The following is a 16,857-nucleotide window of genomic DNA, read 5'->3' as shown; positions in this document are numbered from 1 at the left end:
TGGTTACATACCATGTACACTTCTGCTATGGAACTGGTACACATCATATTCTCAATAAATATTTAACAAAAATATTTGGGCCTTTTTGGTGGTGGTGGTAGTGGTGATGCTGGTGGTATACGTGAAAGGCCTGGGCTGGAGTAGGAGGGAAGCCTTCCTTGGTTTCCTGTTGGGTCTGAGAATGAGGAGGCAGCCATCTCCACATGACCTCCCTGATGCTCCCATGGACCTTCAACTTGCCCATTTTGCTCAATATCTTTCCTTCCTGCTTCCAGGTCAACCTGGCTGCAATATTTCTCCCTGCCCAGATTTCTTTTAGCACTGCCCTTTGCAGACTGAAGTATGTGGGTCTCTGGTGAGGCCCACTTGGAAAAGGGAAGATGGAAACAGGGAAAGTGCTACCCTTTCCAGTACTGTGTCTCTGTGAGCTTTCTTTCTCTTTTCCAGATGAGCTGCCCTATCTCAAGTGCCCTCTGCACACAGTGCTTAAACTCACTCCTGTGGCTTATGGTGAGTACCCCCAACCTCATCTAAGACATATAGAGGCTATGAACATGTCATTTGTCAAGCAGAGGTGTAAAAGATGTTCCCTGAGTAGGTGGTTGATGGTGGAAGTAGGATTTAGGACATCAGGGGAGAACTAGGATTGCCAGATGGCTTAGCTCCAATTTTCTGTCTCTGCCAGAGCACTTAATACAGAATATTAAGCTGTCAAAGAGAGAGCCCTGAATGAGACTGTAGGAAAATTGTAGATTGGAGCCATATTGAAGAACTCAAAGACCAATCTAGGCAATTTAGATTCTCTCATGACATTAGTTAGCTATGAAAGGTTCATGAGCAGAGAAAGAACAGAATCAAATCTAGTCTGAGGTATGATTAGGGCATAATGGCCTACTGAAGCCTGTAACTGGGTACAGTCCACAGGGATTGATCTAAAGGGGCTTCTGTAAGTAATTGAGTCTCCTCTGCTTCTCAGAATTCCCTTGTGGCCTCCACGCTTCTGATGTTGCTGGATCCATACTGTCCTCTAAGTAAAGCTTCATGGGCCAAGGCAGTGGCCCAGAACTCTTCCACCTGTTCTGCACATACAACAGTTTGGAGCATCCAGAGTTCTAATGGTTTTAGATTAGATCATTGTCTTACAGGCCATGAGAGTTGACAGAGGCCAAAGAAATTATCTCCTCATTGATTTCCCCACATACAACTGAGCAGCTGAATCTCAGAGAAGTCAGGGCAGAGCTGGGTGGATTCCTGGCATCTTCCCCACACATTACACAGCTCACCTGCAATCTCCTCCCTGCTGACAGACATAATCTGGGCATAACATAGAACTTGTGGTATGGATGGTGATAGGGAAGGCATTTCAGGGAAGACCTGTGCCTACCTTGGGGACTTATAGACACATGGGTTGTTTTTTTCCAAGGCTGCAAAATGGAGTCCATTTACCTGAATGTGGAGGCTGTGAACACACATCGGGAAAAGCCTGAGGTAGGTGAGGAGCTGTGTACATACACAAGTTGGCTGTGAACACATGTTAAAAGCACCCTCCCCCATAGACTGGCCACTTAACCCTACAGATCCCAGGTATTTCACATCAATGGGAATAATCAGCATCCAAAAATTGAGGAACACAGCTTAGGCCTGGGGCACCAAAGAGGCAAAGAGCTAGGACAATCCTTGGCTAAAAGGTTTCAGGCTCACATTTCGCCAGACCTGCCTGAGAAATGAGTCAGGCTAACTAACAGATGGATGCCTGATAGGACAAGAGGCAATGCAGGGACTGGGACCCTGTACTTCCATTTCCTTCCTATTAATCAAGGGCTCTTTCTTCTCAGAATGTGGACATCACTCGGGAACCTGAGGAAGCCCTGGACACTGTTCCTGCCCATTACTGACCTCTTTCCAAGAATCAAAGTGCCTCTGTCCTGTCTTCCATCTTTATGAGCTTTTTTATCCTTTCTTTTCTCATACCTTAAGAAAATGCCGGCCTTTGCCTTATTGGAAGAACACTACTTCTAGTAAAGAAATCATTAGCAGCTCCAAGACAGGTGTGTTTTTAAACACAAATAAGAAGCTGCCTATCTCTGGATGAAACACTTTATTAATTCCTATTCTCTTATCAAAAGGCTTCTCTTACTGCCTATTGGAGGACAGGAAATGGTCACATTTAGGTTTGTCTTACTGTTTTCAAGATTCTGATCCTGATCTTGACCTAGCTCTGGTGCTGTAAATGGGTGAGGACTTTCCAGAGAAAAGAGAGTAGCACCTCAAAAGATGAGGGAGAAGATTGACTATCAAAGTGAATGAGGGCAGGACACCCTCATCCTTATACTCAGAGAATCTTGCACTTATACAAAGTTCTCTTTTTCAACAGTTGTTGCTATCTTGAATGATTTCACTATCCATGTGAATGACAACCAGAAACCTGGCCTCCCAGTCCCCTAACCTCAAACAGATCTTGGAATCATAATCCTGGGCTGACTTCTTAAATACAAGCATCCCACTATTATCCAGGAGTTCTTACAAAGGTAGTCATGCATGTGGTATTTCTTTAATGAGAACAGTAATTGTTCTTTTACAACATCAGGAGTGTAGTCCTTTGATTTCTTTATTGTCTCCCAAACCCATTCTCTACTTTCTCAGTGTTCGTCCATCCCTAATCAGTTTGGATCCTATGGTCCGTCTCTTCAGCCACTCTCCATATATGAAATATAGATCAGGTACCAGTGACCCAGTGGTAAAAATATTCACAATTTCTGTGTTCTCTTGTCCTTTGTTCACAACCACCCAGCAAGATTCAAACTTTGAGTAATCCATGCCTCCTTTTTTGTTAGGATCTATTAAAGGTTTGCCAATCAGTGCTTGAAGTAGATTTGTATTTATTTCCTAAACCACTCCTAAATCCTGTTGAAATCTAGGGTCACCATCTATTCTCTGCCATCCTATCCCACCCCACCTTCTCAAACTACATCATCGTATTCCTTACTCTCCCATATCTACCTCTTGGTCCTCTCTATTGGCATTGGTGCAAGTCTACACAATATGTTCAAGTCTCTCTACTATCTCAAGGAAACCCTCCCTTTTCCCTACATCTACCTCAATAGCTCCCCTTTTGTTCCTCCATTCTTACGCATATTACTCAATGAATCTATACTTGTACTATTCTGAATTGTCTCCTTTTACCATCTATCTGTTCCATGCTTTCCCAAGCTATTATGCCCTAGCCTGCCATGCTTTCTCAGGCCTCTCTTTCACTGAAGAAATACCTGCTTTTTGAACTCAAGCTGTAGCCCCACATTTCCCAAAAACTATGCTGATTTCTAGCTCTTCTATGAAACCAAAATGTCATTCATGACTACCTAATCACATTAAAAAATGAAAAACAATTGCAGTTCATTTTGCAAATTTAATGTAACTCTGATACCAAAATACAACAGCACACAAAGGCAAACAATGGAGTGAGAAAAGAAAACAGATTTTTCGTAGCGTGTCATCCTTAGCTGATTGGTAGTAGCTGCTCAGAATGCTGTGTGGACAGATTCCAAGGCTGTATCTTGGCTCCATGGGAAGAAATTCTGCAGTTCACTAGTGATATCTGTAAACACTGAACCTGAAAACAAAATACCAAACCAGAACACATTTTACCAGCAAATATACTCTTTTCTCATACTTTCTTCATCACTCATCTTCCCATTCAAGCATCCCAATCCAAGATTATTTCATATATCTCTGAATATTATACCCATTACCTTGAGTGTTAGCCATAGAAATATTGCAATTACCTGAAGTCTTACTAGCTGTAAGAGAAGCCACAGGCACCAAGGATAGTGGCCCCACCACCAAAGCCAGCACCAGTGCTTGGTCCACCGCTGAATCCAGAACTGGTACTCGGTCCACTGCTGAATCCTGCACTGGTGTTCAGTCCACCACTGAAGCCGGCACTGCTGCTTGGTCCACCACTGAAGCCAATACTGGTGCTCAGTCCACCACCAAAGCCAGCTCCAGAGCTTGGTCCACCAGAGCTAGCTCCAGTGCTCAGTCCACCACCATAGCCACCAATGCTTGGTTCACTGCAGAAGCCAGCACCAGTGCTTAGTCCACCACTGAAGCCAACAACAGAACCTGGTCCACTACCGAAGCTGGTACCAGTGCTGGTGTTGGAACCACTGTCAAAACTAATGATAGTACTCAGTCCTCTGTTGAAGCTGGCATTAGGCCCACTGCCAAAGCCATCACTGGTACTGAGGCCACCACTAAAGCTTGCACAAGTCCCAAGTGTGCTGCCAAAACCAGCACTGGTACCCAGTCCACAACCAAAGCCATCAGTAGTGACCAGTCTACCACCTGAGCCAGTGCTGGTGCATAGTCTACCACCAAAGCCAGCACTGGTGCCTAGTCTGCCACCAAAGCCAGCAATGGTGCCTAGTCCACCACCAAAGTCAGCACTGGTACCTAGTCCACCACCAAAGCCAGCACTAGTACTTAGTCCACCACCAAAGTCAGCACTGGTACTTAGTCCACCACTGAAGTCAGTATTAGTGCCTAGGCCACTATCAAAGGTTGTGCTGGTTCCTAAGCTGCCACTGAAGCCAGTGGTGGTGCTTAGGCTGCCACCAAAGCCAGCACTGGTGCTTAGTCCCCTTCCAAATCCAGTACTGGTATTTAACCCATTACCAAAACTGAAACTAGCACTGGTGCTTGGTCCATCACTAAAACTGATGCTGGTAGCACAACTGAAGGAGGCACTGGTGCTAGGAGAGCCACTAAAGCATAGGCTTGTGTTAGATGCACTGCCAAAGCAGAAGTTGGTGCTGGAAGCTCCACCAAAACACACACTGGTGCTGTGAGCACCATCAAAACTGACACTGGTGCTGGGAGCACTACCAAAGCCAATATTGCTGCTGGAAGTACCACCAAAATCAGTAGTAGTACTGAGTGCCCCACTGAAGCCAGCACTGGTGATGAATGTACTGCCAAAGCCAGGATTGGTGCTTGGTATACCACTGAAGCCAGAAATGGTGCTGACAGCTCCACCAAAGCTGGCACTGGTGTTGAGTGCTCCATCAAAGCTGGCACTAGTGTTGAGAGCACTGCCAAAGCCAGTACTAGTACTAAGTATACTATTAAAGCCAGAACTGCTGCCAAGTGCACCACCAAAGCTGGCACTGGTGCTGATGACACTGCCGAAGCTAGCACTGCTATTGAGTTCACTGCCAAAGCCAGTACTAGTACTGACAGCACCATCAAAGCCAGCACTTGTGTTGATGGCACTGCTAAAGCCAGCACTGCTGCTGAATGCACCACTAAAGCTGACACCAGTATTGATGGCACTGCCAAAGCCAGCACTGCTGTTGTGTGTACTGCCAAAGCTGGCACTCGTGTTGGCAGCATCACCAAAGCCAGCACTGGTGCTGACTGCACCACCAAAGCCAGCACTGCTGTTTAGTGCACCACCAAAGTTGGCACTAGTGCTGGGCGAACCACCAAAGCAGATGCTGGTGCTTAGTGTGCCACTGAAGTCAGAACTGGTACTAGAAGAGCCACCAAAGGAAACACTGGTGCTAAGTATGCTGGTGCTAGGACAGCCACCAAAGCAGATACTAGTACTGAGTGTGCCTCCAAAGCTGCAACCAGAGGTGGGAGAGCCACCAAAGCAGACACTGGTACTAACTGTACCTCCAAAGCCAGTGCTGGTGTTAACTGCACCACTGAAGACAGTGTTTGTGGTGGATGCACTGCCAAAACTAGTACTGGTACTAAGTACACCACTGAAGCCAGCTGTTGTGCTGTTGAGTATGTCTCCAAAGCTAGAGCTGGCTCCAGCACTGAGACTGGCACTGGTGCAAGGTGCACAATCGAAATTAATGCCCGCTCTACTACTGAAACTAGTGCTGGTGTTTGGTGAACTACCAAAGCTAATGTTTGATCCACCATTGAAATTAGTGCTTGTGTTGGGTGCACCACCAAAGCTAATGCTAGTGCCACCACTGAAACTAGTGCTAGTGGTGGATGTACCACCAAAGCTAATGCTGGCAGTACTGCTGAAACTAGTGCTAGTGCTGGGTGCACCACCAAAACTAATGCTGGCTCCACCGCTGAAACTAGTGATAGTACTGGGTGTATCACCAAAGGTAATGCTGGCTGTGTTACAAAAACTGGCACTGGTACTGGGCATCCCACCAAAGTTGATGCTAGCTCCACCACTGAAACTAGTGCTAGTGCTGAGTACACTACCTAAACTAATGCTGGCTATACTGCTGAAGCTGGCACTGGTACTAGGTGTGCCACCAAAGCTAATGCTGGCTGCACTGCTGAAGCTTGCACTAGTGCTGGGTGCATCACCAAAGGTAATACCACCTCCAAAGCCACCACTAGAGCTGGGTGCACCATTGAAGCTAATACTAGCACCATCACTAAAGCTATCCCTGGTGCTAGCTTCTTGGCTGAAGTTGACATTGGTGGTGGCATCTGCATTTTCTTGGGCTCTAGCCTCAATTTCAAACGAAAATCTGCTCCATGCCTGTGTATCATCACCTAACTCTTCCCTTGTTAGGCAGTCAATATCCATGTCATCCCAGTTCCAGGGCCCAGCCACAGCTTCCTCTCCAATCCCCATTTGGGCTCTTGCCTCAGCCCTGGCCTCAGCCTCAGCCACAGCTACAGCTGCAGCTTGGACTTCCATCTCCACTGCTTCCCGATACTGAGCAGCCCAGTCCTTGGGGTCTTTCTTCTGTACCTGAATTGGAAATTATAACCATTATAAGAAAAATAACCCTTTTGATTATGTATTAAACACCTATTAGAAGTAATAATTCTAAGAAAAGTGTTATTTATTGAGACTTTATTATGGATCAGTCCTCAAATCTAATTTCAGCTCTGGTAACTTACATATGACATGAGCTTGGATAAGTCACTTAGTGTCCCTAAGCCCAAATGTCTTCATAATATGGGAAAAGGTTAGGGAGAAGAAATGGGATGTAAAAAAGAATTACGATATGTTATATATACATGTACCAATTCCCCATGATGAATGTAGTCATATGTACTGCAAACATATAATAATGAAAATTAAAGAGTTATAAAGAGATAAACTATATTATGGTCTGATTATCTGTGTCTCTACCAAATTTATGTGTTGAATATCCAACCCCTAATATAAATATATTTGGAGAGAAGTCCTTTATGAAAGTAATTACAGTTAAATAAGGTCATAACAATAAGGCCTGATCCAATAGGTTTCCAGAGTCAGGGCTTTCTGCCCTCTGATGACACAGTAAGAATGCATTTGTCTTCATGCTAGGAGGACAGCCCTCATCAGCAACCTGTCATCAGAACCCTACCATGCTGGTTCTTGATCTGGGATTCTCAGCATCCAGAACTGTGAAAAATCAAATTTCCGTTTTTTAAATCACCAAGTTTATTGTATTTTGTTATTGCAGCCTAAGATGATTAGCACATTCATGATGGCCCATAATTTATATGTCTCACTGCTGGGCAACTAGAACTATTAATGGCAAATGCATGACTGTCCCATTGGACAGCTTGTACTACTGGTTATACAGGTGATACAGTCATGCATGGGACAGTCATGTATGTACCACCAGTAGTTCAAGCCAGTGAGAACATGTTAATACAAAATGTGAAGAATGAATGATAACATGTAAACTATATATATAGCAGCATCCTGGGACATAATTGAAGCTTTATATGTGTGTGTATGTGTATGAACTACCAGTTGGCCTGTACATATCTATCAATACAGACAGTCTGCTTCAGCCAGTCATTCTATTTCCTTAATATGCCAAGTATACAAAGCTCTATTACCTTGCAGGCAAACTTAAGGACTTTCATCTTGCTAGTCTCATGGTAAGAGCGCAGGCCCCAAAAGAACTCATATTCAGGTGGTCTGCTGTTGGGAACCCTCTTGTACTCCAAGTACCTTAGAGAAAGGAAACAAATGTTGCATCTGAACAAACACATCTGTCATTGAACTATTAAGTCCCAATGGCATCCTCCTATAAGTCAAATACTAAACAGTTCCTAGAAAAGTATTTTTCAAGACCCACCAATCCCACACTCATTCCCCATACACAGATCATGTTCTTGACTTCTAACACTGTACTATTTCCCATTGGCCCTTTGGAAAGTCATTACTTGGAATACACATATAGGGCATGATGTCACAAGAAGGTCCCCCACCTGTGAGGAGTAAACAAAGATTTCTCTTGGATGTGTTGAAAACAGAGGAGCCACTCTTAAAACTTGCTTGCTCTGAGCACACCCCATCACAAAGGCATTATTTTTGATCTGGCCCAGTCCTGAATAGATGCATCCACAGAAATTTTAGACCAGACTTAGAAGGGCACAGGATGCCCATCCCTGAAGACAGTATAAGCACTAATGAAGCACTTTTGGAACCAAACCAGTACACTCAGAATACTTCAGGGCCAGATAAAGCCTCCAAACATCACTTACTTCTGCTTCACGAACTCGTCTGTGATGAGTTTCCTCACTTCCCCAAAAAGCGAATGCCTCACCCTGTCAATGGGAAAGATAACCCATTAACACAGAACAGGACTTCCTAACACGGAAGAGACCTCTAGCACATAGGGAGTCTCAACAAAGCAAGGAACATAGTGAGCACATAGCCACTAGAAGCAAGCATGGGAGGCCAGTTAGCTCTTTGTCAGGGACTCCTGAAGGTCTTTCTTACATCTCAGAACAGGCAAAGGACAGGGAGAAAAGGAACGTAGAACTCAGAAACATTTCACCATCCACCCAGCCCAGCAATTCCCGCCTGCACCACCAGACCACCAGGCTGATGCAATCCTGGGACCGTTCTCTCTTGTCAAAGAACAACATGGACAGCAAGCGCTGAGAGCCCAATCATACCCAGGGTGCAGCCCCAACTTGCGCAGCACCTCCCAGATGACAGCTACAAGGGGAGGCAAGAGGAGACAGGGACAGAAAATGAACACATGGAATTCAGACCCTGGCTATACATTTGGCTTCATGCCTAGCCACTCACCCTCACTGGCCTTGTTGCCATTCATAAAAATGACACTCAGAATCACCATGAGAAGACCCAGCTTGGGTGTATCCTTGGTCCTAAAGGAATAATAGGATAGAGCAAAATTTTATGACCAGGAGCCACCTACAAGACATACTAGACAGCTCAGTGGGCTAAATCTTTCCCACATACCTCAAATGTGGGAGAATTCTGCCCAATCTATGATTCCAGTTCTATGTGACCCCAGGTAAGGCACTTAAGAGTCATGAGCCACAGTCTCTTACTCAGTAAGATGGGAGAGTCACATTCTACCCAAGTCCTTGGGTTGCCAAGATGGAAAAATGCCTGTCAATCTGGTACAATACAAGTACTCAATCAGTGTGAGTTTTTTTTCAGTGCCCTCAGCCCTGTGACAGTTCAGTGCCCCAGTGATAATTCTCCATTAACTTGGGAAAGTTCCCAGACTCCTCTATAATATCCCTATCTATAAAATAAGGAGGTGTAGCTGTGGTATGGTCTCTCTGATGTGAGCCTGTGGTCATTCTGTAAGCCTCACTTCAAGTGTCAGCTATGACTTTATTCTTGGTCATTCCTTGTTTGGACTGGTTTATCTCTAAGGGGTGAGTCTAGATTTCCAAGATAGACTAGGTACTCTTCAGGTCAAGGATAACGTTTTTCCTTTTCTAACTCCCCATAGGTAGTAGAGAATGTGCACTACACAAATATGTATTCAGAGGCAAGCCTTTCTTGTCTTTTGAGCATAATGATCCCACACCCTCTCTTGAGAAACTCTCTTTTAAGATTTTTTCTACAAGGCTAGGCTAGAAACTCAATAGGAAGAGATAGGCAACAAGAAGTCTACTGTCCAGGGAAATTTCTGGACAGACAGCTAGCCTGACAATAGAAACGTGTCACCCCAGCCTCTTACACCTTTTAGTTAATCCTAATCAGGCACCGCTACTACACACATGCCTCCAAACGTGTGCAAGAGCTATGTTAGGAGCTTTTTAGTCCCTGTCTTTGTTGCCTGTCTAAGAGGAAGTCAGGAAAGAGGGCAAGGATAATATGATGAAAGCAGAAGTCCCCTTTCCACCCTAACCCTTTCCCAGCTTACGATCCCAGTATGCCTGCAGAGGATTCCCGAGTACTGATGAGAATATACAAGCTACTTTGTTTATCAATTTCCTTCAGGTTGACCCGAAACATCTGCCAAGTAAAAGAATAACTTGTGAAATCACAAAATTCAGCTTAAACATCAAACATCTTTCCAGGCATCCTGCGTCTCCCCATGTAGCTGGAGGTTTTACATACATGAAACATTAGTGAAGTAATGCATGAAAAGCTCATAAAGTGTTCACAACACAGTAAATATGCAACAAGTGTACTTGTTACAAATGTAAGATGACAAAGAGATGAGCATTTCAAATACATGAAAGGATGTGTCCAGCAGCAGACAGAAGCCACGACTAAATTAGGTGGCTTGGGTCCTAGTTATGCTTTTACCACTGAGATACTACATAACACATTGCTGTCAAGGCATCTCTCTAGGCTTCTGTCTGCCTATCTGCACAGTGATGGGGCTTTATTAGTAGGTCTCTGTTGTGCTCCCTAGAAGGACATTGCTCACCTTTGTTCCATTCAATGATTTCCCAATGCATTCACCCCCAGCATGTCCCTTTACCTTCTCCAGAGCGTAGCTTGCTCTTTCAATGATCTCTGGGAAATATTCATCGTATTCTTGGATGACATCTTTCAGCATGTCTGCAGGAAGCGAGAGGTGAGAGCAGCTGGGCTGAGCAGGGGCCACAGAGCTCTACCCCTTTGGCCAGCTCTGTGGAGTCAGTGCAACTAGATTAATGGGTGGTGCTAGCCATAGTGAAGTATAAGGAGGGCAGAGATGGAGATATGATAGAACAAAAAGGCCATACAGGTAAAAGGTTACCTCCAGGCCATGAGTAGAAAGAAGAAAGAATAGCTTGAGGAGAAAAGTTGTTAAGAGACTACCTGAACGCTTGATGGGGATCTTTGTCTGGTCCTTAACCAAGAGGTATTTCACCAACTTATTTGCCTGGGAGAAGAGGAACAGATGAAAAAATCTGAATATATTTGCAGAAAACTTGGAAGGATAGAAGAGAAGAGGACAGCGAAATAAGAGACAGGGCAGCATTGGAGTCTTACCCTTTCTTGCAAAATGGCCACATCCCGGGGTGGTGGAAACCTTCGGCCCCATGGGATCCTCCTGTAATTAATGCCACTTCTCTCATCCCCATTCGGATGCCTGGACTTCATCATCATAAAGAAGGAAGATCCAGAGTCACAAGGTGAAAAAGGTTGTTGTCTCTTTATTCTGTCCTACCAAAAGTCTCTCCAACACCCTTTGTAGTGGGTCTTGACCCTGCAATTGGCCACTGTGAGTACTGGGCTTTCCTTTTACTATCTTCTGAATTGGAGTCTCATTCCTCTGCTAGGGCAGGAACAACCCAAGGGCAGGGTCTGGGACTCCTCCTCTTCCTTGGGTACCAATGAACTCTGTGAGCTATAATCCTTGGGCATATCATGTCACTTCTCCGGAACTCTGTCTTCTTATCTGTATAACTGCAACCTATGGTCTCTAGTTAGTGAGAATTACTTTTAACACATGAAGGGATAACATGTGTAAATATATCTAAAGAGCCTGCACATAACTGCTATGTAAATACAAGGTGAATTATATATAGATTGTATCTAAGTAGATAATGTCTTATTTCTTCAGCAATCTGTAAAATTCTAGAAACAGAAATTATATCACATTCTGGCATCTCTCAAAGCCTATCTGAACACAGGCAATAGCTCAAAGTAAAAGGTTCATTAAAGGTTTATAAAGAAATAAAAAATCTAGACAGGAATAGAAAAATCACAAAAGTTAAGGATACTGTCAGAGAGCTCACCTTTCGGTTCCTCTTGCCCCGGGTCCTAGTTGTGGGTTCCAGACTCAACTGAGCCAGATAGTCATCTGCCAGGGCCTGGACAGCAGTAGCAACCTGAGTCTCAAGGGCATTTATGCTAGTCTGAGAAGTGACCATCTTGGCCTGACTCCCTTGTTTAGCAATCTGGCTCTCGCTTTCAGTTATATGAGCCTTTGTTACAGCCTTTCGAGCCCTAGACCCTCTCTTGAGCCGCAAGGTGGCTGCTAGGGCTTGGTTTGTAATCATTTGATTGGTAGGTAGGGCCTCAGAGACCTCAAAGTCAGAACTTGGGCAATTAATGACAACCTTCTTGCCCTTAGATTTTTTGGGCCGGAGGGCTGCTGCCGAGGTCTCAATATGCCTAATGGCTGTCTCAGTAGCATTTGGGGACTCAAGATGCTCAGTGTCAGTATTTATAGCCTTGACAGTAGTCCTCTTGGCTTTGGAAGCTTTCTTGGTTCTGATAGTAGGTGCTGTGGCCTGAATATTGGCTGTTTCATTGGTAATTTGGCCATAGGTAGTAGCCGTATGGGTGGTAGCTATCGCTAGTGAGATCTCAGTAGTACTACCTAGAGCCTTATTAGCAGCCTTCTTAGCCTTGGAAGTTTTCTTAGGCTTGATGGAGGCTTTAAAGGCTGGGGAATTAGCTGATTCACTGGCAAATGGAGTCTGGGCAGTCTGTGAGATGACTGGTAGGTTTGGGGCCTGCACAGGTGACTTCAGATAAGCAGTGACACTGTCACTGCCTGACAGGCAACACTGCGAGACTAGGTCTGCCTTGGAAGAAATTCTTTTCATCTTGTTGGCTTTCTTATGTGGAACAGTACCTGAAGAAGCCTGAATATTGGCTGCCTCAGTAGTAGCTGAAACTTGGCTGATCTGGGCGAACATTGGTAGGTTTAAAGCCTGCAAGCTTATTTTGGGCTTGATGGAAATATCAGTGGCAGATGGCACTGGAGGGGCAGCAGGTGTGGACTTAGCAATAGCCTTAACAGGGGTCTTCTTGGTCTTGCTTTTCTTAGGCCGGTTGGCAACAGATGGGTCCTTGGTTGCCGCCAACAAGGAATGCATCAGCAAGACATTGTCCTCTTCTTTTGTCTCAGTCTGTACATCTAGAGGGAAGGGAAGCCCCAGGCTCCCAGAGGGAGGCAGAGGGCCCTACATACTTAGGATTGTGATCGTCTGGACCATCTTGCCTCCCTAAACCCCCTACCCCCGTTCCATGAAGGCCTCCCCTTTTTCTAAACAGTATTTGATTGAAGAGGATGGGGAAAGGCGAAGTGAACAAGGTAAATTTTACATTCCTCCCAGTCAGTATATGACTGAGACAGATCAGACTGACAACCCTCTACAGTGGTAGAGGGCTCAGGAGCAGTACATAAACTCAGGACAGGAGAGATGGCCTGATGAAAATACATAGAGACCTCACCTGGAATGCAGGCATCCTATAACCATGGCCATTTCTTCTATTCATTTCTTCTTTTTGGGAGGCCAAGTAACAACTGAGCCTGAGAGTAAAAGCCCTAGTTTGGAGAGAATGACAGGGAGGGGAAAATTCATCAGAAGTCTTGCCTAATGAAAAGCAAGGGTATCACAGAACGTTGGGCTCCAAACCTTTCAACTCCTCGGTTCCCCTAAATAGAAGTCAAAGAAATCTATTTTCAGAGCACCAGCTTCTTTTGCTCCCAAAATGGCAACTGGATGTTGCATCCTGTCTCCTGCACCTACACACACCCCCTACCCACTACTCCCTACAACCTGACAGTGCGCATGCGCACCGAGCTGAGCCCCCCCCCCCAAATCCACAGCTTTCCCAAAGGAATCCTTTCTTACGAGGTCTTCAGCACGCATGCGCTTTGGTGGACTGGCTACTCAAACCAACTGACTCCTACTTATGCCTTATTTCCTCAGAGCAACAAGACATCTAGGTCCCACCCCTACGCCCCCTCTTGATAACTGCATCACATCCAGGTCCAACCCTTACCCCAACACCGGCCCCCTCCCTCCGCTCTGCAGTACGGCTTCGCAACGCCCTTTCCTAACACCGCCCACCCTCCCCGCAGTACAGTCACGCACCGCCTCTTTGCAACATGCTCCCTCCCCCAGCTCTGCAGTATTCTCTGCACCTCCCCTTCCCTTAATAAGCCCCCTCCCTCCGCTCTGCAGTAAGTCTCTGCACCGCCCCTTCCCCAACACAGCTTCCCCCTCATTCCACGTCTGCAAGTGACCGGCCCCGCCCTTTCTGCAACATGAATACCTCGCCCCCAAATCCAACGGTATTAATCTTCTCAGTATTGCCTTTCTCCAACCCTACCAGGTTCTGCCTTTTTCCTTTTTCAAACCGGAACCAACTGGTTCCAGCCCTATCTCCCTTCTGAGCCTGGTTCTTTCAACCACTTAAAAAAGATCCGGTCGCCTCCTTTCTCAGTCCTGACCCCTCTTTTCTGTAGCCCAAGCCTTTTCTGCAGCCCACACCCTTTCTCCAGCTAGACTGCAGTCTTGCTGTCTCCTATCCCTCTCCTGACCTGTGTCCTGCTCCCTTCTTATTACCGCCTAAATGACTTCTAGATCCTTCCTTTCTGAGATTCCAAACAGGTCCATTTCGTTCCTCTGTATTGCCTAAACCGCATTCAGGTTTTACTTTTCTAAGGTCCAAAGGGAATTCCGCTCCCTTCTTCCTCCAATGTGAAGAATCAGGTCCAGGCACATCTAAACATGATCACTTTGATGCGCTTAGAACCCGCAGCCCTAACAGGTTTTCTTCAAACCTTAAGGACATAGAGAGCCAGGCACCACAAAGCTGCACCGCAGAGGCCACCACAGAATCTTCGTTAAAGCTAGACACAACTCACCTCGTCCTCTTGAGTCCAGAAAGCGTCTGCTCTCTCCAAGCCTCTGCTTAGGTCTGAGCTAACCCCCCCCCCTCCTTCTCCGGAAGTGGTCCAGCCTCTTTCCGCCTCCGGAGGGGGTCTGGATCCCTGCCCGGTCTGCCTCCTTTCCTTCCCTACTTTAACTTTCCTTTCTCAGTGCAGGTCTCTTATACTGTCCACTACCTCTTATTCAGCAATCGCTCTCCTATTCTCCATTTGTTTGCTCTATTCTTCATCCTTTACCCCTGTTACTATTTGATTCCTGATCCTTTTAGAAGGAATATAATCCTCCAAGGTCCTACACCAGACCTTACAGCCTCTTCTATCCCAACACTAATTACATGGAGTATTACACCATGTGTCTGAGGACAGAAGACTATATCATAGACTAAATTCATTTCTGTTTTTGACATATAACCATTTAGAGGCTCTAAACATTAAAAGATATAGTGCTCTCATTGTAAATTAATCAGAAAAAATGCAGGAAATACAAGAAAGTATACAAAAGGTTTTCTCCCACAATAAATATATAGACCTTTTTTAGCCTATTGGAAAAATATTACGGACCATGTTCCTCCTTTACTGGTGCACTATGGAAGTATTTAGGCTTTCTTTTGTGACACAGTGCACTTCTCAGTATAGAAAACAATCTGTGTCAATCGTTTATTGACTCATTCAAAGCACAGTAGAGGTAATTGTCAGAGGTAACTGGGCTAAGTCAAAAATTGTAAGATGAGAAAAACAAAGGCATTATATAAAGATAACAAAGTCAATTCATCAGTAAAATATAATAATTACAGGTACATCAGGAATATAGAAAATAGAAGATATATAAATTCATCTAATATCAGAGCACCTACATATTTGAAGTAAATATTAAAGGATCTGAACTAAAATGTCATAATGGTACAGTGCTTCAGTATTCAACATTCAACAATGCACAGATCATTCAGAAAGATAATCAATAAAGAGACATCTAAATTGAGCTATACTTTAGACCAAACAGTTACTAACAGACATCTAGAGAATACACTGTCTAGCAGCGGCAGAATAAACATTTTTCTCAAGTGTAAATAGAATGTTCTCCAGGCCAGATCATAAGTTGGGCCAAAAAAAAGTCTTAACGAACTTAAGAAAACTGAAATTATATCAGATATTTTTTCCAACCATGATAGAATGAACTGGTAATCAATAACAAGAGGAATTTCAAAAAATTCACAAACACGTAGAAGTTAATGAGCGTGCAAACAAAAAACATGTCAAAAAATAATACAGGAAAATAAAATATCTTCAGGCAAACAAATGGACATACAATATACCAAAACTCATAGGATGCAACAAAAACGATGCTAAAAAACTGTATAACAATAAATGGCTCTATCAAAAAGAAGAAAAATCCCAAATAACATATCACACCATGAGTTTAAAAAAAGAAGTATAAAAGAGAATATAAGAATAAAAATAAGTGAAATAGAGATAGAAAAGCAATATAGAAGATCAATAAATAAAGTTTATTAAAATAAAAAATCAACAAATATAACAAGATCAACTAAAAAATGGAGAATATTCAAAAGCAGAAATAAAGCTAAAAACATAGTGGATTGCACAGAAATAATAAAGATCATAAGAAAATACTAAGAATGATTATAATAAACTAAGAAATTAAAAACAAAGAAGGAATGGATAATACTTAGATGTGTGCTCCCTACCAAGACTGAATAATGAAAACAAAATATCTGAACAAAGCAATAACAAAGAAAGGTAATGAATCAGTAATAAAACATCTCCCAATAAAGAAAAGTCCACACTGTGGTAATTTCACTGATTACTAAATCTTTAAAGAGCTAATACCAGTCCTTCCTAAACTCTTTTAAAAAATTGAAGGAAAGGAAATTTTTCTAAACTCATTTTACAAGACCAAAATTACTGTGATACCAAAGATATACAAGGATATTACAAAAGAAAATTACTGGACACAATCTCTGATAACATAAATGTAAATATTCTCCCAAAAATAGTTGTAAGCTAAATG

At 43.9% G+C, this 16,857-nt stretch overlaps 2 protein-coding genes and 1 pseudogene across 15 annotated transcripts in view; 1 reads left to right on the top strand and 2 right to left on the bottom strand.

Moving 5' to 3' along the window:
• The window catches only part of Pfkfb1 (6-phosphofructo-2-kinase/fructose-2,6-biphosphatase 1), an 81,682-nt gene extending 78,291 nt beyond the window's left edge, over positions 1–3,391 (top strand). For all 11 annotated transcript variants that reach the window (XM_063245966.1, XM_063245967.1, XM_063245971.1 and 8 more), the window contains 3 exons: positions 448–510; positions 1,424–1,488; positions 1,836–3,391. In XM_063245966.1, coding sequence (XP_063102036.1) covers positions 448–510; positions 1,424–1,488; positions 1,836–1,895 — 188 coding nt within the window. In that variant the 3' untranslated portion in view covers positions 1,896–3,391. The remainder of the gene's footprint in view (positions 1–447; positions 511–1,423; positions 1,489–1,835) is intronic.
• A 1-nt stretch (position 3,392) lies between these two features.
• On the bottom strand, positions 3,393–14,954 carry LOC100725157 (trophinin). 4 transcript variants are annotated; one of them, XM_063245961.1, is made up of 13 exons: positions 14,808–14,953; positions 13,385–13,478; positions 11,938–13,113; positions 11,189–11,293; positions 11,015–11,078; positions 10,692–10,771; positions 10,125–10,216; positions 9,029–9,108; positions 8,893–8,935; positions 8,476–8,538; positions 7,825–7,939; positions 3,783–6,736; positions 3,393–3,610 (listed from the first exon to the last, which is right to left on the bottom strand). In XM_063245961.1, exons 2-12 carry the CDS (start codon positions 13,427–13,429, stop codon positions 3,794–3,796), a joined length of 4,806 nt encoding a protein of 1,601 aa, XP_063102031.1. In that variant the 5' UTR covers positions 13,430–13,478; positions 14,808–14,953; the 3' UTR covers positions 3,393–3,610; positions 3,783–3,793. The 4 variants fall into 4 exon arrangements, with proteins under 4 accessions (XP_063102031.1, XP_063102032.1, XP_063102033.1 ...); XM_063245962.1 differs by having other exon boundaries at positions 11,938–13,067; positions 14,808–14,878; XM_063245964.1 differs by lacking the exon at positions 3,393–3,610 and having other exon boundaries at positions 3,910–4,070; positions 6,629–6,736; positions 14,808–14,954.
• On the bottom strand, positions 8,164–8,284 carry LOC111757760 (small nucleolar RNA SNORA11; annotated as a pseudogene).
• Positions 14,955–16,857: the final 1,903 nt, after the last annotated feature.

This window comes from Cavia porcellus, unplaced genomic scaffold (assembly GCF_034190915.1).
Source record: "Cavia porcellus strain 051 isolate PalLab524CR breed Dunkin Hartley unplaced genomic scaffold, mCavPor4.1 scaffold_3, whole genome shotgun sequence".
NCBI classification, from domain to species: Eukaryota; Metazoa; Chordata; class Mammalia; order Rodentia; family Caviidae; genus Cavia; species Cavia porcellus.
The sequence above is the reverse complement of the archived record's forward strand: the minus strand, read 5'-3'. Positions and strand labels throughout refer to the sequence as shown.